The sequence below is a fragment of the Falco cherrug genome, chromosome 4, assembly GCF_023634085.1.
Source record: "Falco cherrug isolate bFalChe1 chromosome 4, bFalChe1.pri, whole genome shotgun sequence".
Classification (NCBI taxonomy): Eukaryota; Metazoa; Chordata; class Aves; order Falconiformes; family Falconidae; genus Falco; species Falco cherrug.
Window position 1 is genome coordinate 85,030,305 of NC_073700.1, and position 24,183 is coordinate 85,054,487.

Genomic DNA, 24,183 nt, shown 5'->3' on the forward strand with positions numbered 1-24,183 from the left:
TGTCCAGCTGTGCTAAGGGTGGAAAGGGCTTGGAAAAGGAGGATCAAAGCACCAGGACGAGGTGGCAGTGACGGAAACACCCAGGGCATAACTACACCAGCCACCTGTCACGGGGCTGGAGTGGGCAATCAGCTCCACTCTGGTCTAGGACCAGCCCTGAGACTTTTGGAAGACGATGGCTGATCCTGGGCTGTTCCCAAGCACGCTGAGGAACCGGGGAGCCGGGCGGGAGCGCAGCCTTCCCCTGAAGTGCCAAAGCTGCCGGCAGGGGCTGAGCCTGCCCCGGCAGGGCCTGTCGCCACCCACCAGGCTGACAGAGGCAGCTGTAGAACCGCAGAACGGTTTGGGTTGGAAGGGACTTCAAAGATCATCAGGTCCAGCCTGCTGCCACGGGCAGGGACACCGGCCACCAGCCCAGGCTGCTCCCAGCTCCGTCCAGCCTGGCCTTGAGCACTGCCAGGGATGGGGCACCCACAGCTGCTCTGGGCAGCCTGTGCCCGCGCCTCGCCGCCCTCATGGGAAGGAGTTTCCTCCGAATAACTCCCCTAAATTCACGCTCTTTCAGTCTGAAACCACCACCCCCGTCGCTGCAGGTAAAAAGTCTCTCTCCATCTCTTTTACAAGCCCCCTCTAAGCACGGAGAGGCCGCAGCAGGGCCTCCCCGGAGCCCCCCGGCCCCTCTCCTCAGGAGGGGCGGCCCGCGGGAGGGACACGGAGCGGACGGGCCCGTCCTGTGCTGGGAGCCGGGGCGGGTGTGACGCGTGGGGCACAAGGGGAGGGCCGGCCCCCCACCCGCACTCGGCCGTGTCGAACTCCAGGAGGCTCGCACGGGGCTGCTCCTCCTCCTCAGGGCCGCCGGCCCCGGGCACCCCGCGCAGCCCCTCGGCGCGGAGCAGCCGGCGGAGGGCGGGCGCCATCACGAGCGGGCGCGGCCCAGGCGGGGCAGCGCCGCAGCCCGTTACTCGCCCCCCCCCCGGGGCCAGGGCTTTCCCCGCCGCGCCTCGACGCCGCCGTCCCCTCCCGGCCGGGCAGCGGGGCGGTACCGCGGCGGGCCCGGCCCCTCTCCCCGCCCTCGGCGGCGCCCGGCCTCTTTGTGCCGCCCGCCCGGGCGCCGCGCTGCCCGCCTCCCGCCTCGCCTGGCTCCGGCCGCCGCTGCCCGCGGGGATCGGCGGGCCAGCCCGCCCTCGTCCTCACCCTCTGCTGCGGGGCTTCCCCGCCCCCGGCCCGCTCCGCCTCACACCCTGCCCCCGGCGCGGCTGCCGGCCGCCCCTTCCCCCGTCAGCCCGCCCTGCCCGCTGCCCCGCCGCGCCGGTGGCCGTGGCCCCCCCGGCGCTGGGGATGGTGCCGCTGACAGCGCCCGTCCGCGCCTGAGCCGGCAGGGCGAGCCCGCCGCTGTGGGAGGAGGAGGAGGAGGAGAGAGAGATGAACCGCTTCCAGCCCGGGGTCGCGCTGCTGCTCTCGCTGCTCTGGGAGGTGAGGTGGGCCGGGGCGGGGGTCACCCCCCCGGGGCGGCCGGCGGGGGGGAGCGGGCGGCCCGTACCCAGCGGGGAGCCGGGCTGGGCGAGCCCCGGCTGCGCTGCCGCGGGTGCCGGCCGGGTGCCGTTCGCGCCGGCCGGGCTCGCTCCGTTGGAGCATTCCCTTGCGGGAGCGGACGAACAGCCCGTCTGCGGCGCGCTGGAGCGGGGTGACGCGGGACCGGCGGGCAGCACGGGCTGCTGGAGCTGGCCGCCTCCCCGAGGGGCGCGGAACGTGGCGCCTTTCAGGCAGGGTTAAATGGAAAGGGTGTCTGGTAGGTGTCTTTCGGTTTTATTTTAATTAGCCTTTTCGTGCACAAAACGTGCGTGGCGAGCTCGAGGTGCCGAGGCGAGCGCCCGGGAGGCGCCGGGGCGGCCGCGGCCGGCGGGGTTCAACTTCGCGCCGCGGCGGCGCTCGGCTCCGGTGGCTGCGGACAAGCAAACAGCAATTAATAATAATAATAAATAATAATGTAAAAAAAAAAAAGGCAGCTTACGTTAATTGGAGGGTGGATTTGTGCCATGCAGTTATGTCGTGGGTCCGGGAAGCCAGCTCCTTTTTTAGCAGGCGCGGCTGTAGGTGGTTTCTGGTGGAGAGGTGTCCCTTGGGCTGGGGTCCGGCCATGGGGCAACGCTGGCCATGGGGCAACGCTGGCCAGCAGGCTCCCATCCTTGCCCCGACACCTGTGGTGGCAGGGTGCTAGTGTGACTTCGCAAACACCCGTGGACTTCTCCGAGGTGCCCCCTTACACCTGTGCAGCCCAGAGGCAGTCTGGCTGGAGGGGTGGAGAGCCGTGTTGCTTCTGTGTTGGAGCAGTCTGGACAGAAAAGGAGTTAATTTTTTCCAAAAACCAACATACCACCAAACCCATACATGGAAACCAGAGCGCTGGCTGTGTAATTTTGTTTTTGGTAATGGATATAATTCATGAAAATGATGTTTACTACATGTTTATGCCACCTACATAGATGAACAATTTCTGGTATGTTGCCCACTATGTCATCCGGCATCATCCTATTAAAACACTCAGATCGAAATCACCATTTAATGTAAATAAATGTAACTCGTTTCAAGTTAATCGAGCTGTGTCTCGTTACCTCAGTTGTAAACCTGGCCCAGAGCCTTGCCTGCGATTGCTCCTTGATTCTGCAGAAGCTGTTCAGAAAGCACGAATGGCAAAATGTCGATTAAATAAAGCAGACACCAGCTGTTCCCAGAGGGAATTTGTTCATCTGAGAGTGTGAAAGGTTCTGCCCCTCCAAGATGTATTTGATTAGATGTCTCTGCTTTCTTAAGGTGTGTTCTGTTGAGAAAGAACCTGTGTGCCTGACAGAAGTGATTTGCATAAATCCTCTTTGGATGTAGCCAATGTTGCTGTTATTTAAGCTTTTACACCAGTTTTAATTGTGGGATGTCTTTTTGGTTTGTTTTGACGCTTTCTTTTAATCTAGAACATTTGTTTTGCCATCTGGTTTTTTGCATTTTTTTGGGGGGGAAGTGCTTAGGATACCTTTTAAATGAGATCCTATGCAAGTAAGAGGTATTGCAGATTGTTTCAAGTTGTATTCTACAGGAAAAAAAGGCCCGGAAACAGAATGCTGGGGGTTTAAATAACTGAATTGGAGACATCTGGTAGTTTAGAAGGTTTTTGGTATTTGAAACTTTTGCTGTCTTCTGCATTGACTTCCATATAGGTTATTATCTGAAACAGTTTTGTTACAATTATTTTAAATCTATTTGCAGCTTTGACCTGATCTTATTTAATCCTTAACAGTGTGATAATGATGGTGGTGGTGGGAGCCATTTAGTCCTTCAGAGCAATTTGTGGTAGTTTACTGATGTTTAAAGTTCTCCTTGGTTAAATTACCCAAAATGCTTGTTGGAAGATGTTCATGTATTTTTTTGTCTGTGTGCATTCAAAACACCGTTTCTGGTTATATTGATGAAAGGAATAGTCTTTCACAAGAAAAAAAAAACCAACAACCCACAAACAAATAAAAACTTGCATCAAATTGATGGTAGGTGTTAATTTGGATGCGGGAGTGTTTCTTTGTGGCTGTCGGGCTGAAGCCTGGTCAGTAGCCGACTGTGCCGTGTTCCTGTGGGGAAGTGATGGTTTGCTGTGCTTGATGGAAAGGCAGAAGATGCAGAAGAGGGGCTGAGGGGCAGGGGAAGGCCCTTGTGTGTGCTCATGGGTGGTTTCACAAAGGCAACTGAAGGCATTGCTATCGAAGCAGGATTTACATGTAAGAGTTTGCTGGCTCTCAATGTTGGGGTGTCATCCTTTCTCTGTGTCTAGGAGAGCCTGAGACACACTACAGAAATGTCCAGAGCACTGTGGTGGTAAGAAAGGGGGATTAATTCTGTGTTTTCTTGCTGGATGAGGGGGTTCCACCATAACCACAAAGACTTCCCATGATGGAAGAAAAAGGTCTGATCCCAGGACCAAGCAGACTTTGCTCTGAGATGACCTTGATGTTAGGGGAGGAAAACCAAAGATGTCATGAGTTTTGCTCACAACTTAGTCACGGTTGAACAGTTTAACACTGTAAGCTAAAATGAGGAACTTTGCAGGTGGATAACCTGCAAAGGTAGTCTTGGTTCTTTCAGGAAGAAATGAATGCTGTTGAATCTTCATCCATCTTTTCAGATTAATTTGGCTGCTTGGAGGTAGCAGTGTGGTGTTAACCTCAATTGCCTGAAACGCCCTTTTTCACTGGGAACTTGGGTATCTGGTAGATCTGTAATACTGGGGTATGTGATTTCAGCATTCATGAATAGCCAGTGGTCTCACTTGCTAGTGTGACTTGTGGTTCCACTGAGAGGACTGTGTTTTGTCTCAGTTTTGTATGAGTAGATGGCTCTCAGTTTTATGGGAGGCTTTGAGGAGGGCCTCAAAGTGGTGTCTGTTTGGGGTATGTATCAAGACTTTCTGGTTTTATTTCATCAGACATTCCAAGGGCTTTGGCTGTCTGAGCTTAAATGTGACTTTAACGAATAGTGATGTTTTTGGGATGGGGAAAAAATAAAACGAAACAAGCAGCCCGCCTGCCCCCATGATGATGAAGCAAGCTTATTTTCAGCCTGAATAAGGGCACCAGAGTATCTCTGTGTAGCTTGCTTCTCAGGCCGAGTGCTTGCTTGCTTTCCTGCAAGCTGCAGAAGTGCAGGATGGAGGAGAGCTGGGTAGCTGAAGCTCAATTCAGGATTGGGGAGGCTCGACTTGGTTGTTTAAGCTCAGTAGAGGACCCTGCCTGTGCTGTGGTTGTAATAAAGAAGGTGTTGTATTGTAACTGCTGCTGAGTAACTTGCTGGGTAGCCTTAACTTCCAACACTGTCAAACAGTTTTAGGTGCCTAAGCTTCTGGTTGGCCCATGTGGTGTGTTCAGGGAAACCAAGGAGCTAATCGAACTGCCTGAATATTTAAGTCAAGCTTATTAGTGCTCTGTGTTAAGGTAAGCTGAGGCCTGTGGTAGTTGCTGTAGGTTGTACGAGATGTGGGTGAGAATCCCACCAGGAAGGTTTCCGTATCACTATAGAAGATTTAATCGTCACTTTTGGAAATAATAGCATTGATATTTCTACACGCTCAGTTTCTCGTTTCTAAGAATTATAATGTGGATGCTGATAACTGAATGTTTGGGAAAAAGTGATCAGTGTAGTCCTCTTCTTGTTAATTTGTCAGATGAAAGATACTACAAAAGTGTCAAGTGCCTTTTTTAAAAAGAATGGACAGACATGTCATATGAACAACAAAATGTGTTATCTTGAAATAAAATTCAAACATACCTGACAGTCTGTCATACAAGATTTGTTTAAATAAAAGCAAAGTTGGCTAATGCTTCTCAGTTGGGTAACTTCTGTGTGGAGCTTTTTGGTGTTATTTTTATAAGTGGACTTCAACAGGACAGATTTTAGCAAATAAGAGAGACCTAAAATATCTGCCCTTCCTGAAGAGGTTTTTTGTTTTGCTTTGGGTTTTTTTTTTAATTGTTGTATGGACAACCACATTAAGATGGGCAGTCTTAAAGAAAAAAACCACATACTTTGATCGCTGTAGGCACAGGCAGAGTTCAAGAAGTTGTGAGGATTATGGGGACCTGAACCCACACCCCAGTCCCAGTTTCTGGAATATTTTTCTATGCGTTAGCTGTGAGGTCCTTCTTTGTATATGTATTATAGGAATGTACATACCCTTGAACATACGAATGTGTGTGTACAGCAGGGTGGTTGTCTCTGTGATGTCCCTCTCTGTGGAAGCCCACTGATACAGTCACATTGATGTTCCAACTCTTGTGGGTGTTGTGTCAATGCGTGGTGAGAGGAATAATCCTGTCCAAAGTGATGGAGAAATGTCTATCCCAAAAATTCTGCAAGGGAGTTGTTAGTGTAGAAGTGTCCACTAACCCTCTCCTGCTTGTTAGTTGTAGTTATCTAGGGGCTTAGCAGATTAAACAATTTTGGGTGTCTTTTTCTTTTTTTTCCCTTACCCTCTTCAAGCCAGTTGGAAAGCAGCTATTGCATTGCTGAGTGAAGGCAGGAAAGAGCTTACTTGTGATTTATAGTTTGGGGATCCAACTGGTGCTGGCAAGTCTTCCCTGCCTCTTGACAGCAGCGAGATGGGCTGTGATTTCCAGGCGAGAGGACTGAGCTTGCACACTTTTTCTCACTGTGCTCCTGCTGAGGAGGAGACAGATTCGGTTCGCTGCAGGAAGGGGACTGTGGCAGTGCTGTTTGCATCCTCTAAGGGGAGGTGCAAATAGCTATGTGGTGGTTTTTTGGTGGGTTTGGGTGGTGTTTGTTTTTTTTATCGGAAAAAGCATCTATAAAAACTGTTTATATTTTTTATAGCAGTCAAAAACATTTAGCACCTTCCATTACACTTTCTCCGGAAAAGGGAAGTCCTCCAACTCTCTTTTGTCTCTGTACTTCCCACTCAACTAATGCAGGTGTCTGGAAGGATGTGTTGAACTTGACCAAAGCAAACCTTTAGTCTTAGCTGCTCTTTGAAAATGGATTTGGCTAAAATCAGTGAAGAAAGGCTCGATGGAAACTCTCCTTGGTTTAATGCAAATTTATTTTGGTTTACTCCACTAAGAAGAGGCTTAGGAAAACTGGAATAAGTGTGCCCACATACAGGTTTGCACTGCTTATCTATGTAGGCTGGATTTGCAGGCAGGAACAGATCAATGTTTGAGTTTATACTACAGAATTTAAAACAATAAATTCTTATTTTTTGCTGAGACAACATGGCTACTGATATACTTTAAATTTGTTGTGATATAAAGTAAAATCCATATAAATAAAAAACCCTACAGAAACCTAACATTGAATTTTTGAAGATGCTGTATTGCTTTGTGTTTTGCTGAAGGCTTTATTGAAATCCTGTTAGGGTTTATTATGGAAATACAAACTTTTCTGACTAGCAAGAGGTGAAGCCTTTTTAAAACAATCTTTTTTTTTTTTTTTTTTTTCTTTGCTTTGATAGTGCCTTTTGGGCAATGAATCTTAGGTCTGTCCAAAGGCTGGGGATGCAGCCTGGGATATTTGAGCACTGAACAGTGCTTCCGAGACAAGGGAAAGATAAGGTCTTAGAAAGTGGATATTATCACTTTCCTGACATCAGTAAGGTAACATAGGAGATGAAATACCATGCCTGATATTCCTGGGGAGCATGGGATGGGAGTCTGGGTTTGGGGGGAGTGGGGTCGGGGGGGGAGAAAGAGGAAAGCATTCTTTGAGAACAATGTATCTTGATAGGTTTCTTGCATATTAAATAGGAAGTTTTCACTGCTGAGTTAAAAATGTCTGTCTTCTCAAGTGTGTCTTCAGCTTTGCGCTAAATAGGTGTTAACTAAACCCGTGTTTTAAATAACTCTACTAAAAATCTCTTCCTCTTTCTCAATGACTCAGCTTTCAGTCTGGTAGATTTTTTAGAAGGAAAGGAATTGGCAAGAAAGAGTTTCTAATCTGTGTCTCATCCAATGCAGAGGTGGATTGTTGCTGGCAAGGGTGGTCCCTAGCCCATTATTCTGCCAGCTCCTGCAGGTCTAGAATCATAGAATCATCTAGGTTGGAAAAGACCTTCAAGATCACGCAAGTCCAACCATCTAATATCTGTGCAGCCACAGAAGGATTAGATCATCCCACTGACTGAGCCACCAAAAAGAGGATGGGGAAAAATGTGAGAGGGGATAGTTTTCCATTGGTTCAGCAGAGGTTTGTGCTGTGGCAGCATCGTTAAATTTTCTGCAGGGGAGGAGGGGGAATGCATGGCTTGGAGCAAGGCTGCCCATTTTGGTAGCACATTTCTTGCTTCAATACATGAAGTGTCACCTAATGGGAGTCATAGGATTGTGTAGGTTGGAAAAGACCCTTAAGATCATAGAGTCCAACCATAAACCTAGCACTGCCAAGTCCTGCATTAAAACAAGTCCCTAGACAATAGTGCAGTTGTACTGGAGTAGAAGGCAATCATGCAGACCTTTTCCATGCGCTGTTAGAAGGGAAAACTAGTGGAGTCTGGGTTTTTTTGTTTTCCCCTGAAGGATGCTGTTAGATAAAACTAACTTTTCCAGATGGTGTCCTATCATTTCCCCACATTGCTTGCCAAGTGTCTGTCAGAACAGAAGTTCTCAACCTGGAGCAAATGACCTCACTGGCCTTTCCCATCTGTGGGGTGGGAGGGGGCTGTGGCTGGAGACCGTACCTCTGGGGAAGGTCCACCATCAGCTGGCAGCATGAGAAGGACCATTTTCCTTAAGTCCAGCCAATGGGTAACTGAACACAGCAGTCCTCTAGCACACCCTTCACTGAGTCTTTCTCATTTGGAGGTCTGAAAGAAAAAAAAGTATCTTTGCCTTTCCTTGGAAGTGACTGTGAAGTGATTAGGACCTTAAGTTCAAAGTTCAAAGACAGTGGAAAGTGGGTGTTTTTGGGGAATACTGAAGCAGGGCGGTGGGAGCATGCCCTGACTCCAGCCCTGGCTGCAATCGATCCTTCTGTAAGCAGCTTGTCCTTTCCAGCTGGAGTAGGAATGATGGTGTGTGTTAGTTGGCTTGGTCTCTCACCTCTGACGTTGATGGACATCATGCAGCTAAACAGCTGGCAATAATTTTGAGGGTGGAGCCTTCCTTCTCAGGTCTTGTGGTGGTAGAATTAGAGGTGAGGGTCATGGACCCCAAGTATACAGCCCATACCTGTACTTGCCTTGATTTAGTGTATAGGAAAGACAGATTTGTACATTTAAAGTATTTTTATGCCTTTCTAATTAAATGCATTCTGGTTGGTTTGGATCCTCCCTCTAGAGGAAGAAGAACCGGAGAAATCTTAAACTAAATTAATGTGAGAGGAACGTGAGTGTATGGGAGGGTGGCAGGCGTCTCATTGATGGCAGACCAGAGACCATGGGCAGCAGGTATTTCAAGAGCCTTCCACTTGATGTGGGGTGAGTATTTTATTACACGTGTTCATATTCTTCTTGGGCCTCAGCAGCACTGCCAGCCAAGGGGGGTGATGGTTTTGTAGACCCACCTGCTTAGCTCGGTCTTGCCAGCCCTGTAGTCGCAGTGATAGGCTTGTACTACCATGGGGTGAAGAGCTGGTACTGTGCCCATGATCTGGAAGGTTTAGTCATCAAGACATTAGGAGCTCCATCAGGCAATGTATACTAGCAAAAAAAAAAAAAAAATTCAATGCCTGTAGTAATGAAGACAGGCTTGTTTTAAGTTGCTGCATACTTGGGGTTTTTTGCAGTCACAGTTGTGTCTTTCTGCATGTCTGATGGGTGTAGGTAGGCCAACAAAATTTGTCTTGTCTGTCTTGGTCTCAGTCTGTGTTTCTCCTTTTCTGGACAGGAGATGCTCCTTGACTCACCAGAGAGGTTTAGTTGTTTGTACTGTGCCGGTTTTAGTACAGTCCCTTTAGTGTCAACACAGCAGACTGATATCAAAATGCTGTGCTGCATTGACTCTTTGTTAAGGCATGATGGTATAACAGCCTAAGGGTCTCTACCTGGGGAATTGCCCAGGTGGAATTCAGTGTTTCATTTCTCTGTTAACACAACAAACTCCTTTTTGCTTCCCCCGCAATATCTCCGTAAATGCGGAAGGTTGGTGCAGGCACTGCTCGCTGTGGCGGGTGACTGTAAGACTGTAAGCATGCTTTGGCTCTGGATGCAAGAACTGGACAAGGATGAGTCAAGCAAGTGTTTTCCTTCATTTCTGCTCCTCGGGGGAGGGGGGGAAATGTATTGCTCATCGCTACAGATAATTATCTCAATACTGGTGTAAGTGAGATCCAGGAATTCACTGCTGACTCTCTCACAGTGTGAGCTCCCAGCTCAGGGCCCCAGTTCCCCTCCACACTTGGAGCCATGAATTCGACCTGGTACAGGAAGGGTTATGGCTGTAAAAGTCCACCTTCATTTGTTCAAATGCCATTAAATTTGGTAAGGTTTCAGTCCAAAACAGAGGAGGAAACTTTCTTCTCTGAATATGCTGCTTTCAAATGGTCAGCTGGTTGCCTAGCATGAAATAAAAAAAAAAGCAGGGGAGTAAGGGTGCGTGAGAAGTTTTAAATCTACCCTTACATGGTTTGCTTTTCTTTTTAAGGCTGATACGAGCTGCTCCTATTTTGAGTGCTGTCTTGTCTATCCCAAACAAATGTCCCTAATGAGAATCGTGATTTTTCAGTGCTTTGAGCAGCAGCAGTGCTGTCACAGCGGGCACTAATGTGGGCAGCAGTGGTTTGTGTGAGGGGACCCCAGTTCTGCTCTCATCCGCTTGTCGACTACAGCAACCTGCATTCCCGGCTTTCATACAGACTTAATAATAGAGTATGGGATTGGGTTAAACCTCTTCAGAACTAGGTCATCCTGTAGTTTGTGATAGTGTAAGGATAACATTAAGCTGCTGCATTATTTTTTTTTTTTCTGTAGCTGAAATGATAGTGGTCTCTGTTCCCAAACTTGTGCGTGTGTTCCCTGCATAAAGTGTATTGTGCCACGCTAAGGCTGGGGGCTTGCCTGTATATTGCTTGGAATGATCTGTATTTCTAGGGAAACTAGGGAGCAGGGGAGGCAGTAGGTGCCAAATAATGGCTAAATATTACTAGTTGTCTAACCTCGAGATAAAGCTAAGGCAGATGCCTTTGGATTTGAGTGTCAGTCAAAAGAGGTGAATTGAGAACAAAGTTTGTTCTGTCTTCTGTTCCTTTGGTATTTACACAACTAAGTGTTTGAGTTTGGTAGTGTTAATACCTTGCTGTTGAGGGGCTTCACAGTTTAGGGCTTTCCCATAACGCGCACAGCTAACTGAGCTTAACGCCGATCTCGCAGCATGATAATGGAAAAGCATCTCAGGATCCACAGGCTTGTATTTTCTCAAATCCAGGGTTTAAATTGTACTTCCCACTTCACTGCAGGTAACGCTTTTGATGCTGACTTCTTAAAGCCCTGGGAGAACGCTAGTAAATTGGGTCTCACTATACGTGGCAATCATCTGCCTAGATGTCTGCAGTGTTCCTAGAAGGCATTGAGTGAGATCCTGAAGATGCTGTAGGAGACACATTGGGGTATGCCCAAAACCTTCTGATGGATGAAACTTGAGCGGCTGTGCTGACCCACACTGCCAGCTCCCCGTATGTGTGCCCATCACAAGGTGCCCTGTGGGAACCTGTTTCAGTTGGAGCTTCACCTGGCTTTCCCCATGTACGGAAACCACAGGCATGGCCCTGGCACAGAGCCAGGGGCATTTGGATTAAGCTTGTTTTAATTCTGTAGTAATCTTGACGTCCTATTTTTATTAAAGCTCTAATCCTGGGCTCTATCCAAAGCTCATTAAAAGTCAATGGAAACATCCCACTTGCTTCCAGTGAATGCTGGGTCGGGCTGCTCAGAGGGCACTGGGCACCTTTGACATCTTGACCAGCTGGAGGTGCAGGTGGTCTCCATTCTGTGCATCTTCTGGAGCAGCGCAGGCAGGGATGCTCATATCTTCCCTGGGCTGAGGGCCCGTGTTTATACATTGCTGCTTCTGAAGGTCTTGGTTGCCTTGAGTTGGCTTTTAATGTCGCTCATCCGTACACCTGCGGTAACCAGTGTGTCCCGCCCACGGTGCTGCTGGTGCAGCTTTCCTTGGGGAAGGAGCTGCTTCAGCTGGCCGCGGTCGCCCTCCGTGTTGCATAAGGAGAAGAGCATCGTAGTGATTATATAAAAGAGATTATGTAACTGGGTAATTTGGTAATTGCCTCTCCGGTGAATGCTAAGAATAGCTTGTGAATATGCGTTTATTTCTGTGATAGCCATCCACAGTGATTAAACATTGGAAACCGTGGGTGCTGGGCTGTGGCGTGGGGTGAGATACCTGACGCTTGGGTGTGTGTTTGCACTGAGGCTCCCCAGCTCCATCACCCCTGCGCTGCTCTGGCAAGACGTGTCAGCTTCTGTTCCCCCTGCCCCACAGAGTGGTGTGACCTGCTGCACAGGCACAGTGAAGGTATAAAACTGCTCTGACTGCAGTTGTCTTGGCTCTTAAGGAACCTGTGCTAGCTGTTGGTGGCATCCTGATGATGGTGTGCAATGCACAGGCAGAGCAGATGATGGATGAGGGAACACATGTTGCTTCTCCATGAATTGCAGCTGTTTTTGCTTTCTCTTACTTCACAGTATACATTTTTTTTCATGACGAAGTGGCCAGTACCTCCCATGAGGTGTTTGAGGGTGCTGGAAAATTTCCAGGACTGGACAATTTCTGGGATCCTGGTGAGGAGCAAGGAGCCTCCTGGGCTGCTTGAGACAACTGAGAAGACCCCATGCTTCAGCCTGGCTTTTACTGCTTGCATCTCTGTGTGTTTATCCCTTGCTTGCAGAAGGGAAGGTGACTCACAAAAAATTCAGATCCAGCCAAAGCCAGCAAGAGCTCCTGTAGTACTAATTGAAGTCTTCAGAGAGAAACTGGGCAGGAGATGTTTGCCATTCTTTGCAGTCTCTTAGCCCCAAGAATGTTGTGCAGGGGTGACCTAAGGATAGTTCCAGAGAAGGTGGGAAGGGGGTGGGAGGCTGCGGGGGGGGGGGGGGAGGAAGGGAGCAAAAAGAGCTCTCTGAGCGCCAGTGATTCATCTGGGAACATTAATCCTGGCTCTGAAAGTGTTCCTGCAGTTCTCAGCTCAAGTGCTGAAGTCTGGGCGGCTGTTGGGCTGCTTTTTTGTTTGTGGTTTGTTTGGGGTTTTTTTTTCCCCTGGCCTCCTTCATTCTTGCTTTTATAGGTTTTTAATTTCCCTTTCTATACACTGTCCTGAAGGTATAGTTGCCACCTTTTGTTGTCGCTCCAGCCACGTCATCTTCTCTACTTTGAATTGCTTTATTGGCTCGTCATCTCTTGCTGCCTTGCAGCTCAAGCTGTTTAACCTTATCTTCAAGCTGTCACATAATCCCCTCTCCACCTACAGCTCTAACCCGTTTTCCTCCTCCTGGCCTTGCTCTGGACTGTTCCACCCTTTTTTGGCTTAGGGATGTCTGTCTTCTCTCTTTTGTGTGTTACTGATTTCATGATTTGTAATAGTTTCCACCTCTTTGGCTGCCGAGTCCCCGTTCTCTTTTTAAAATGCTTTAACTTTTCCTGTACTTTCGTCTTCTCTTTCTTTTGTAGGCTTCCTTCAGCCCCACCTATGAATCAGCCCTGGCACATCCACCTCCCACGTGGACTTTGCTTCTTCCATCATTTCTTTACTTTCCCCTATTTGCAGAGGGAAGGGCCATATCATCTGCACTTACAAGTGCCCTGTAAATCCATTTCTTGTGTGTTGCAATTAGGTATTGAATATAGATCTTTAAAAAAATGTAGTTAAAAATCCCTTCTACTTGAAAGGATACAGATTTCCATTGTGTCCCTTTTCCCTGAATGTCCGTTTCATTGCATGCTTATTCTCATTTTTGTGTGTTAGTCTAGAGATTTGAGGGTTTGGCTTGCTGCTTCTCCATAGAATTCCCTTTGCAGCTTGGGTGACCTCTCGTTACAGCAGGCTGCCCTGCGTACAGACCCTTTCTCCTTTGTATTTATGCCTCCTGGTTTTAGTAGGGTATCAACCCTGGGATATGCTGCTGTTGCTGTCAGGGCAAAGGAACATTAGGGGAATGTTCTCAATAAACATATGGTTGTTGCATAATGTAGATGGAAAGTAGGCAGAGGGCATGGTGCATGCAGCTAGTGAGCTTTCTGAGAACTGCAGAGAACATGGGCAGGCACAGGCCAGGGGTAATATGAAATTATTATGATACCCATTTAAATTCTCAGGTGCTTAATGAACTTAATTTTTCAGTCTCAAACTGCATATCTGGAGAAGGATGTGAGTTAAGTTGAGAGTTTTTGTGCAAGAGCATGTAAGGATGTGGGAGCTTCTGTAACATGAAAACTTTAATTTGCATCTGTGCAAATACATTAAGAATAATCCTAACGGGACTGGTAGGCAAGTGTGAAGTAGTGAAAAGAGGAGAAGGACCATAATCATGTACTATGTTATCTTGTTAAAACCAGTGAAACTGAAATGTCTCATTTACAATCAGCATTAATGAGAGGTATGTCTGTAAACTCCTGCCTAGGACCAAAGGAAAATTCTTGGTTTCAGATGGATAAGAAGGCTCAAAATATATAAATATAGTGTAAACAGGTGGTATGAGGGCAATTTTAAGATCTGGAGCAGAAACACTGTCCAAGATTTTGCTTTGCTTTTGTCTACCTTCCCAGTGTCACCTACAGCATGTATAATCTGATTAATTTTAGTAGGAGTGTATATTCTTCTATTTTCTGGGACCTCCAGCTGCAGTCTTTGACTCCAGCTGCAGGTTGCTGATTTGTGGAAGAAGCCCTGGGGTTCAGCTGGAATGTACCAGTGGTACTGGGTTTGGTGGCAGCACTCTGGCTGGTGGGGAGGAGAACTGGTTCCATGTGTTGATGTTTGGTGATCTTCTCCCTTCCAAGAAAATAGACTGTAAAGATATTAAACTTCTTACAAAGGTTTAAGTTCAGTTAAATAGATTTCCGAAAGCAAGTCTGATGGAGCTAAAAAGAAAAAGAGCAGTGTCTGCAAATATTCCACTGTCTGGAAGTGCCTGATGGAGCCAAATAATTAATTTCTAAGAAGTTTTCTTCTGAAATGTTCCTGCAGCAAGCTTTTGAAAAAAGATCTAGAGAGGCTTGAAAACAGGAACTCTTTGTAGAACGTCTTTCCTTCAAGTGTGAGCATTTAAACATGATGTGAAGCAAGGCTATGAACAATTAGTGCTGGGTTTCATGACATTGCCTAGAGGAAGCTTGGCAGCCTTTTTCACAGCGGTAGAGATGGCACTTGTAATTTCATTGTCAGCATTTCCAAGTGTTACTCTAGCACTGCTAATGACTCCCTGGACATCTGGAAGGTGACTGCCTCGCTTGTAAGGATTGTAAACATGTGGCTCTTGAGGGAGGGCTGAGACCTGGCTGTGAAGCAGTCTGCATGAACAAATGACTCTTCCGAGGTGTTTGATCTCCCTGTCTATGCAGGCTTGCCATGTTTGTCTGGACTCAACCCTCCCTCAGCCTGGTAGGTGTGTTTGCAGCTGGGTCCATGGCAGGGATACATCATCTTTGTGCCTGGGAGCTGTACGTGTGTCAGCGGCGCGCAGAAGTGAAGCACTGAAGGCAGCAAAACTAAATCACATATGTGACTTTAATACCTGCCTCTTCAACTGAAGGAAAAAAAAAAATCACCGTTCCTTTCTCTATCAGTGCTGTACGTTGTTCTGGAGGGACAACTCTTTCTTAACAATGTCCTAGACTTTGATATGTGCTGTATTCATGGAAGCGGCTTCTCCAAATATCCATCTTCCAAATAGGTTTAATCTAATTTGTATTTTTACGGTATTTCTTCATGCTTTATTCAAACACAAGTAATCAAATAAAGAACAAATCAGGCTGTTATGCTTCAGAAGTCTCTGACAGTTAGTACTTATATTTTTATGGGAAACCAGAATTTTGCAATTATTTGTAATGACAAAAAGTGTCCTTGTCTGGCAGCTCTCACAGAAGGGTTTAATAGTACTTAAGAAACATCAGATATGCCATGGCATGTTCCAGTCACATCCAGGCCAGATGTATAGCCATTGTACGGATGGGTAAATGGGCAGAAAGCAGTGAAAGTGTCGGGCACATTCTTCATGGCAGAATGAGAAGCTTAGTGTTTCTGACTCTTAGTTTCTCACTCCAGTGCAGGATAAGAAAACTGCTTTGACTTCGCGGTAAACACTTGCTTTGCAGCAAGCCCTTCCCTTTCACAAACTTCAAACACGGGCATTTTCAGATGTCCCATGCTAGACCTCTCATAGATGGGATGAATCCATACAGGCTCATAAGTGGTCTGGAGAAAAAAATGCTTGGATTGGGACTCCTTTCCTTGTGGAATTATCAAATTGTGGAATTGTCACCCTAATGCTTGTTCAGTGCGTACTGTTAGTAGTGAAGCTGAGATCTGTAGGTACATCCAGTTTCTTTACCTTACAGGCATTTTATCCTAATCTTTTGATTCACACACTTGGATGCTTACCACTGAACTATGCTTGTACTCTGTTTCAGTACTTAATGATTTTCTGTTGATCTAAATAATCTCAGACTGTTAGTGATGGCAATAATTATTTGGGCAGAACATGAAATAACACAAGTCTTCACCAGCTTCCCACCTCTTTGGATAGTTGACTAAATCTGTTTAACTTGCTGTCCTTTTAGTGCTGCATTTACATGCACTGAAATGCTGCAGGAGCTAATACTTGTGTTTGACTGTTTGTGGGGTTTTTTTCCTTCTTAATTAATCATTTATTGAAATATGCAGTCCTAGGACAATCTAAAGTTTTGCAAAATTGGATCAATCGCACGGAGTAGTTTTGGTCAAAACTGAAGTAACAGCACATTGAAACAGTTTCAGTACTTTCAAAAGCTGGTTTTCTTTAAGTACTTCTGAAAGCTAAGGAATTGAAAGTACAGGTTTACAATATGTGGTCAGAGGAGCGTGGAACTTTTTTTCTGAAAAGCTTGGCATTCACCCATGGTGCGGGAGGCCAGTTCTTTTCTCCTTTATGTCCTCAGGATTATTTGAGTGTGTATCACTCTTCTCCTGGGAGTGTTCCTAGTCTGCAGGAGATAGGGTGTCCTGGAATTGATTTATGTCAATTGTTGACATTATACCTCTCTTCCACTGTGTAAAATACAAAGGAAATATGTGCTGAACTCTGGAAAGCTACACTATAGCACAGTGGTTTAGATGCTCTTTGAAGAGGGAGACCTGTGCAGTGCTTCTTCCAATTGTGCCCCTTTGGAGACAGAAGAACATAGAAATGAAAGACAAAAAAGGATGAGACATGAGGTCTTTCGGTTGCTATTAAATAGCATGGCCTTGACTTGGGAAGCCCTTATGTAAGGGATTTGGGGAATCTGCTTGGGTCTGTCGGAGAAAGAGGTAATTCTGTCCTTGCTGGTTTTTATGCAATGTTCAAAAAAATTTTGCTGCTGTCTCCCGATAGAGGTAGGATGCTAGTGTAGACGGGCGTTTGCTCCTATATTTATGCATTTCGCACAAGTAGCAGCAACACTACCACAAAAATTTGAGATGTTGTCTCCTCTGACTGCCTGCAGCTTGATGTTTGTTCACTTCCAGGAAAGTGAGAGAGGTTTGAGTCCTTCTAGATGGGAGACTTGAACGCAGATTTGCCATATCCTGGCAGAGCACATTAACTAGTTTGGGTGGCTCTTGACTGCTGGGTGACAATCGCTACTGCCTCCTTTCCCTTACCTCTCTGTTCTGCAGATGTGCCCTTTGGGACACTTCATAGATGCCAAGAAAACAAAGGTTTGGGGCTTGGTATTTTATTTTTTGTTTTGGGACTGCAGGAAACAATTAGGTTTTAGAATCCCCAAAATACAGTTATGTGCCTGAGTCCCTAATATGAGTCTGTTTTCTCAGAAGATTTCTGTTAAGTTTCAGATCAAGCTAGCACCATCTGGAGTTCACCTGCTGCTACATATTTAATTCATATACTGATAAGAAATATTTATATTTAATAAATAGCTCATAAAAATCTGTCTCCCCTCCTCCTTTTATGGTGAGAGCATCTCATAGCAGCATTACGAATGTTGCATATCTAGGCAAGGAGTGTAGCAATACTGGAGAGATTTATTTCAAATAATCACTGTTCCTCTGCAATAACTGGGGAGATGGGAAGGGTGGTATGGTGAAGGCTGTGGAGAAGGCAATGCCTAGTATGCCTTTCACAACCTTAAAGACTGTCATAAACAGATCTATATAATGTTTGGGCTTAGGGCATTGGTAGTGTCTTCTAAGCACCAGATTTCTGTGGGGCTGTGGAGTGCTGACATTGCTGTGCTACTTCATGGTACCTTCCTCAGCTCCTGCCTTTCAGATAGGGACTGAGGTTGGGAATTCATGCTGACTCTGGTTTTGGGGCTGTCCTTCCCTTTAGTGAAAACCTTAAGGCAATCTTACGTACTTAAAAAAAAATAAAAAATTATGTTTACTTCTGTAAAGTAAACTTATGTTTACTTACTGCATGTTTAATACATAAAGTGGTGAGTTTATACGTTCCTGCATAGGTCTCTTCTATGTCTGCTGCTCTAATTGGTTTTGTTTGTTTTTTCTAATATTGTGAAATAATCCAATGATTTATTCTTTTTCTGGACTAGTCCAGTTTTCCAATCTTACATTTCTGTGGCTGGTGGCAGGGCTGGTAAATCAGGATTGATTTAGTGCTGGCAGCTCTATTGTCAAGAGAGACCGTTCAAGGGCTCTACACAGGGAAATTAAGAGAGATAAACAGTTTTCAAATAAGGTTGTGCACATCGGCCACAGCAGTCCTAAAGTTCCTTGGACTGATGTGTAGAATTGGCACTCCAGGTTTCTTGTTGCTTGTTGTGGATTTAGGCTCAGAGGAGACTCTGCATCTTCAGCCTGTGATCACAATTTTATGCGCATAAGTAGTGCTGGGTTCGACGACGTCCCCAAGGACTTCTTGGTTCTACTCTCAGGCAGATGCAGCGCAGGCAGCGTTGGGGCAAGCTGCCGACATGTATATCTTGCAAATACAGCTCAAACCTGACCTGGAGGGAATACATCTGTGGGTAGAGACACAGCCTGAGCTTCCCGTGTCCCCAGTGCTCTGTCCCTCAGCTGAGGCAATGCTGATAATGAATCATGGGGATGACTTTTTTTGTTGGGTGCAGAAGGGCCCATTACGGTGATAATGATCGTTAAAAGCCCCATGTTATTTCTTTAGAGTTCGGCTTATGTTAGAAATAATGAGCTACCTCATTCATTTCTTCATATATTTGAAGATGCTTTTTCCAACAAATGTTTTTGTGTAACCTACCATACTTTATAGGGAGCAATATAAAAGTATGGCCCTGTGGCTAAGGGCAGTGTCGCTTAGGAAGGTGGGGTTCTGCTTTCGGCTCTGCTGCCAGACCTGGGTATGGTTTTTTGTAATCTTTGTCCCATATTATTCTTTTAGTGCTTAAGAAATGATTGAGTTCTATTCTTAAGTGGTCTTGGAAGATATGGGTTAAAAACCGTAGGAAAGAAAGAGATAAGTTTAACTGTACTGGTTTCATTAAAAGCTGGTTTAAATAAAATTAAGCAGATTCTGCCATTAACAGAGGTGGGGAAGAGGAATTACTGAGTACTAAGGAGGACCAAGGACCACAGAATTATCACCTGCTGTGGTGTTAGCTCTTGCCTCAAGCAGCGCTCACTGATTGTGGGTCCTCTCTCAGTAGGTTCCCTCTCTTCCATAATTTATGTATATTTTTGCTGATGAACTTAAAGGTCTTTAATGAAACTTTAAAAAAAAAAATAAAAAACCCAAGCAAAGTGGTTATCAGTTTCTTTCCCTCTGAGAGGATTAACTTCTGGGGTTCTCATTTTTTATTTTTTTTTTTCCCCATTCCCTCCCCTCCCCGCCCCCCCCCCCCCCCCCCCCCCTTTGTTTCATGGCTGTGGTCACATCAACTTTCCTCTTGGCCTGAAAAGCCCTAGGCAGTGCCTGACTTGTGGTACAGTGAGGGTTGTTCCTTAAGGAGCCCCAGGCAGTGCCACCGAGTAGTCTTAAACTCTCCTTCAACATCCATCAGAGCAGGGCTATCCTGTTTCTGTTGTGTCTTTATTCTGGAACTTGGATACATTGTTTTGCAAGAAAAGAGAAAACTCTTCCTATTTAAATCCATGCAGCTTTGATTTGAGATTAATTTTCAAATGAATTCTAACTCCGAGCAAAGTTCAGTCATAATATTGCCTCAAAATTATGGTTTCCCTATGGTTTTCCAGATGCTTGCCCACGTTTGTCAGAAAATCTTTTAAATGAGAAAGGTGCTCCACCAGAGTTTTTTGATTTGTCTTGAAACCTGAAATACTTTTTGTGGCTTTATCATAATGCTTTCATGAAGAGCACCTTCAATAAGCTACCATGTAGACCCATCCATACACTATGCTGCTGTTTGGGAAGTGTTGGTCAAAATCTGATGTCTTTCTAAATCCTCCTCTAGCCAGTTCTCAGGCCGTGGAGTTCAGTGGGACTTGCTTGGGTGAGAGGAGACGCTCCTCCTACTCAGAGAGCTGTTGTGTGAAAAAATGTGTCTTGCAGGAGGAAGATCATCTTTGTGGTTGTCCATGGATTTTTAAATCTGCATAATTGTGGGTTTTATATAGCTACAGTCAAAGAATACAGGTAGAATCTGTATATTTAATGGAATATTGAATACTGCAAAACTTTCATGTATGAACTTGCAGAAGGTTTTTTGATTGGTTGGTTTGTTTCTCAAACTCTCTGTAGGGTCAGAGATCATGTGTCTGAAATATTCTATACGTGTTGTGTGGGTTTTAGGTAATTAATACTTTATGCTTGCCCCTGAGATATGTGGTAGTGGTTAAAATTCAATTAAGCAGTGATTATACAATGATTATACTGAATGATGAATATTTCATTTATTTCATTTGAAATAAGAAATAAAATATATTTCTGCCATGCTGGTTTTATTTCAAAAGACTTTATCAAGACTAGCACGTTTAAAATCTGTTCAGTGTCCTAAATTTATTCTGCTGGAAGAAAGCAAATACTTCTTTGAGGACTTCTTTTTAAAGGGATTTTGTTGCCTTGCTTTGTAAGGATGCTTCTGGCACCTTTTTATAAAGGCTTTGTGCCTTGTCACCTTCAGATACAGGCCAAAGTCATATTCTGTTCGCACCATTTATTAACTGACCTCTTGCTAATTGCAGCTTGATAAATATGCGCGACTACAAGACTGAAAGAAATAAGATGGGTGAGACAAGTGGCCGCCTGTACCTGTCTTGGATGGTGGCAGGTGCTGTGCCAGAAAGGCCGTGGGCTTGCCCGCTGTCTGAGGTTCGCTCCCTTCATACTTCTCCAATGTATGGACCACTCTGCATCAGAGGTATTAGGGTGTAGCTCCCTTTTTATTTTCTTTGTTACTGTTTCAGATCTGTCTTCCATGGGTTTGTCTAGCCCCCTTTGAAGCTGTCTGCTTCTGCAATCTCTTGCAGCAACAGATTTCAGATTTTGTCTATCTGCTGTGGAAAGAAGTATTTCTTAATTTAATTTCCTGCTAGGACAAGGGACATTCATTGAAACTAATGTTATGGGGTTTGGCAAATGAAACAGTTCTGTATTTAGCTTCATTCAGCCCTGCATTCAACCTTGCTCTTGCCCATCACCTAGTCACCTGTTTTCCATGTTGAAGGCTTCCAAAACTTTTAGACCCTTCTAGAAAGGTAGCTGCTCCATCTCATTATTTGTTGTGGTTTCCCTTTCTCTGTACTTCCGACTCCTAGCTACAGGTGCTTCTTGGGAAGCAGAAATAAGGATGGAGGTGTGCTTTACATTCCTAAGGGAGAAATTGGCCACTGGTATCTGCCGAAAGTTTGGGGTTGCCATCCTATATGGAAAAAGAGCTCAAAATCATCTCTAAAATAAATCTATTTTTTTAATTTCTAAGCTTTTAAGGAACTGTAATAAAATAATTCATTGGTTTGAGTTGGATTCCAGTAGTGTTACTGACTTTTAGTTGTAACTTACTCTGCATGGGGTTATTAGTAAAGGACTTCTCAACACAGAGAGCTAAAGACTGTGAAACTTGCTTTGAACAGTACATATGGAAGCCTGCCTTGTGAAGCTTCATTGCTTTTGATGGGGCTGGCTGAGGGGTACATTAGTATGTGTTCCTACACCGAGAAAAACTGTGCCCGTAGGAAGAGACGGACAGATTTTAGCCTGAAGGACTGTGGATCAGTACAGCTGTCAAAGCCGGTGGGCATACATGTACTGCTTCTGCAGCAAGCGCTCAGCTGCCTTCTGCTGTGCGAACATCCGAAGGAGGGCTGCTCATCATCACGCCCGACTTGTAAGAGCTGTACTGCATAAATGGAAGTTTTATTGTGTGATTTCTAGCTCACACTATTGTTTAGGAGGATGTTTGGTTTTATGGGGCTGTACTGCTGCAGTGTCTGCCAGTGGTGTACCAAGCGACACTGCTAACATCTGTCCAGTGGTAGTTGTGTGTCTCAAGGTAAAAGGTTTTGTGGTGGAGCTTTTGGTTTGGTTGGGGGTGGTTTTTTTTTTAATGTATATATCTCTATGCACTGTTTTGTTGTTGTTTCTAAAGGCAAAATCAGGGAGATGTGTTGTGCATTTGGAAAGAAAAGCAGTGGTGTTAGTAAAGGTTTCTGTCTGTCTTTCAGAGTAAGACTTGAGAGATCACAGAGTTTAGACTTGGACCGCTATCAGGGGAAGCTTGTCTTACTCTGCTTTCTCAAAGATAAGCTAAGGTGACCTGCTGGAGAGCCTTGTACCAAGTTGGGTGAAGACACGGACCCAGGGTCAGCTGGGCCAGATCAACCAGCTGGGTGATCTTACAATGACCTGGGTGATTTTTCAGATGAGAAGCTTATTAGGCCATGGGAAGCTTCTTAAGCTCAGTTTTGTATTGTATGAAACTTTGTGGTAGAGAGTGGAGGTTTTGTGTGTGGATGTGGTGTTCTTTTTTCTTTCATTTTTTTTGTAGCCTGTATTGTTGAGGGAATGCACTTTTGGGACTCGGTGCCTGTTGGATTTTCTGAGACACTGATGTCTTTATGGTGTATCACAAACATCTGTTGGTGCTGTGGTTGAACTAAGGGAAGGCAGAGGCACCCATGCCAAGACATGATCCGCAGGATGAAGTGGGACCTCCAGGCTGTTTGGATCTTTTAACTGTGCTCTGCCCTTGAAGCTGCAGGCAAATTTGACCACTTGAGGATGTGTGTGGAAAGTCAGAGATGAATGGAAAATTCTCAAAACACATTCTGCTGCCCATTTTGCTTTCCTTATCTAACCCTGTCACCGCAGCAGTACCACAGTGATCACAGCACTGAGATGCAGGTAGACTGAAAATCATCTGCAGATTGTTAGCATTCAGGTCCATGTCAGTATTGTTATAAATAAAGAAAATTGATCCTTTTGAACCTTAATTTGGTTATATGGACACAAACCACTGGAGAAAGAACTGGATTATATGCTTTGATCTGTATTGTATCAGTCAGATGACGTAGTTGGGCTGTTAAAAACTAATGCTTTGTGAGTCTATCTTACATTAAATATTGTAAATCAAAGCTCAACTGCTAGGGATCTTACATGGTGGATTGTTGGGTTTTTGTGGTTGGTTTTTTTTTTTTTTTTTCAGATGAGCTCCAAGTGTGGCCCTATAGTAACTGTAAGTTTGTTCATAGATACAGTGGGGGTTTTTTTGTAAATAATATGTCCATGATTTTAATGTTCCTTGTGGAAGAAACAAGAAGTTGGGTGCTGCTTCCTCAGAGACATGTTGTTTCTCTTGTTTGCCCATTCTTTTAAATTTGGATATGTGTAGTCTGTTTCATATAGGTCTGTGTAGACTTTAGTTTACCTGTATTTTGCTGATGTGTGGCTAGGCGTGGTTTTTTTAAGGACTGTTTTAAGCATCTCTGATACTTGAAGTCAAAGACTTACGGTTTCTATGTCATGTAAATGAAGCGTGGTTTATTACCACACTTCAGACCCGAGCTGGTTGAATGGATGACATGTAAAATTCAAGCATAGAAATCTTAGTTTGAGCTCGGCTCTAAATTTTTCTGAGACTTTGGGCCATGCATACACTTAATCTTTTCCCTTTGTGATGAATTGGAAATAGTACTATGTCAGCAATCCTTTACTTGGTACCTGGGTGTCTTCAAAATTGTTCTACAAATTCAAGAATGTCACTTGATAAAGCTTACAAAAAAAAAGAGAGAGAAGAAAGTATTAACTCACAGCCTAATGCCAAAATAATGTTCTATCTGTTTAGATGGGGCCAGAAAATCAGGTAGTAATCTTGTCAATGCAGATGGGATTTAAAAAAAAAGTTTTAAAAATTACCATTTCTGTAAGAATGCTGGTAGTGGTGACACACTGAGAACTAGATCCCCAATAAAAATACTTGTAGGTTTGTGAGGCTAATGCTGTCACCGTGGGTAGCTGGTGTTTGTTGATGCTACACACCACACTCCAAGGAAAACTTGCAGAAACACAGGGACACTAACAGTAGTGTAGTGTTGACTTTGGATGTA

The 24,183-nt window shown here is 45.2% G+C and overlaps 1 protein-coding gene across 1 annotated transcript in view; it reads left to right on the forward strand.

Annotated features, from left to right (window-relative positions):
• Positions 1 to 1,103: 1,103 nt before the first annotated feature.
• The window catches only part of VOPP1 (VOPP1 WW domain binding protein), a 66,026-nt gene continuing 42,946 nt past the window's right edge, over positions 1,104 to 24,183 (forward strand). The window contains exon 1 of the mRNA XM_055707430.1: positions 1,104 to 1,473. Coding sequence (XP_055563405.1) covers positions 1,423 to 1,473 — 51 coding nt within the window. The 5' untranslated portion in view covers positions 1,104 to 1,422. The remainder of the gene's footprint in view (positions 1,474 to 24,183) is intronic.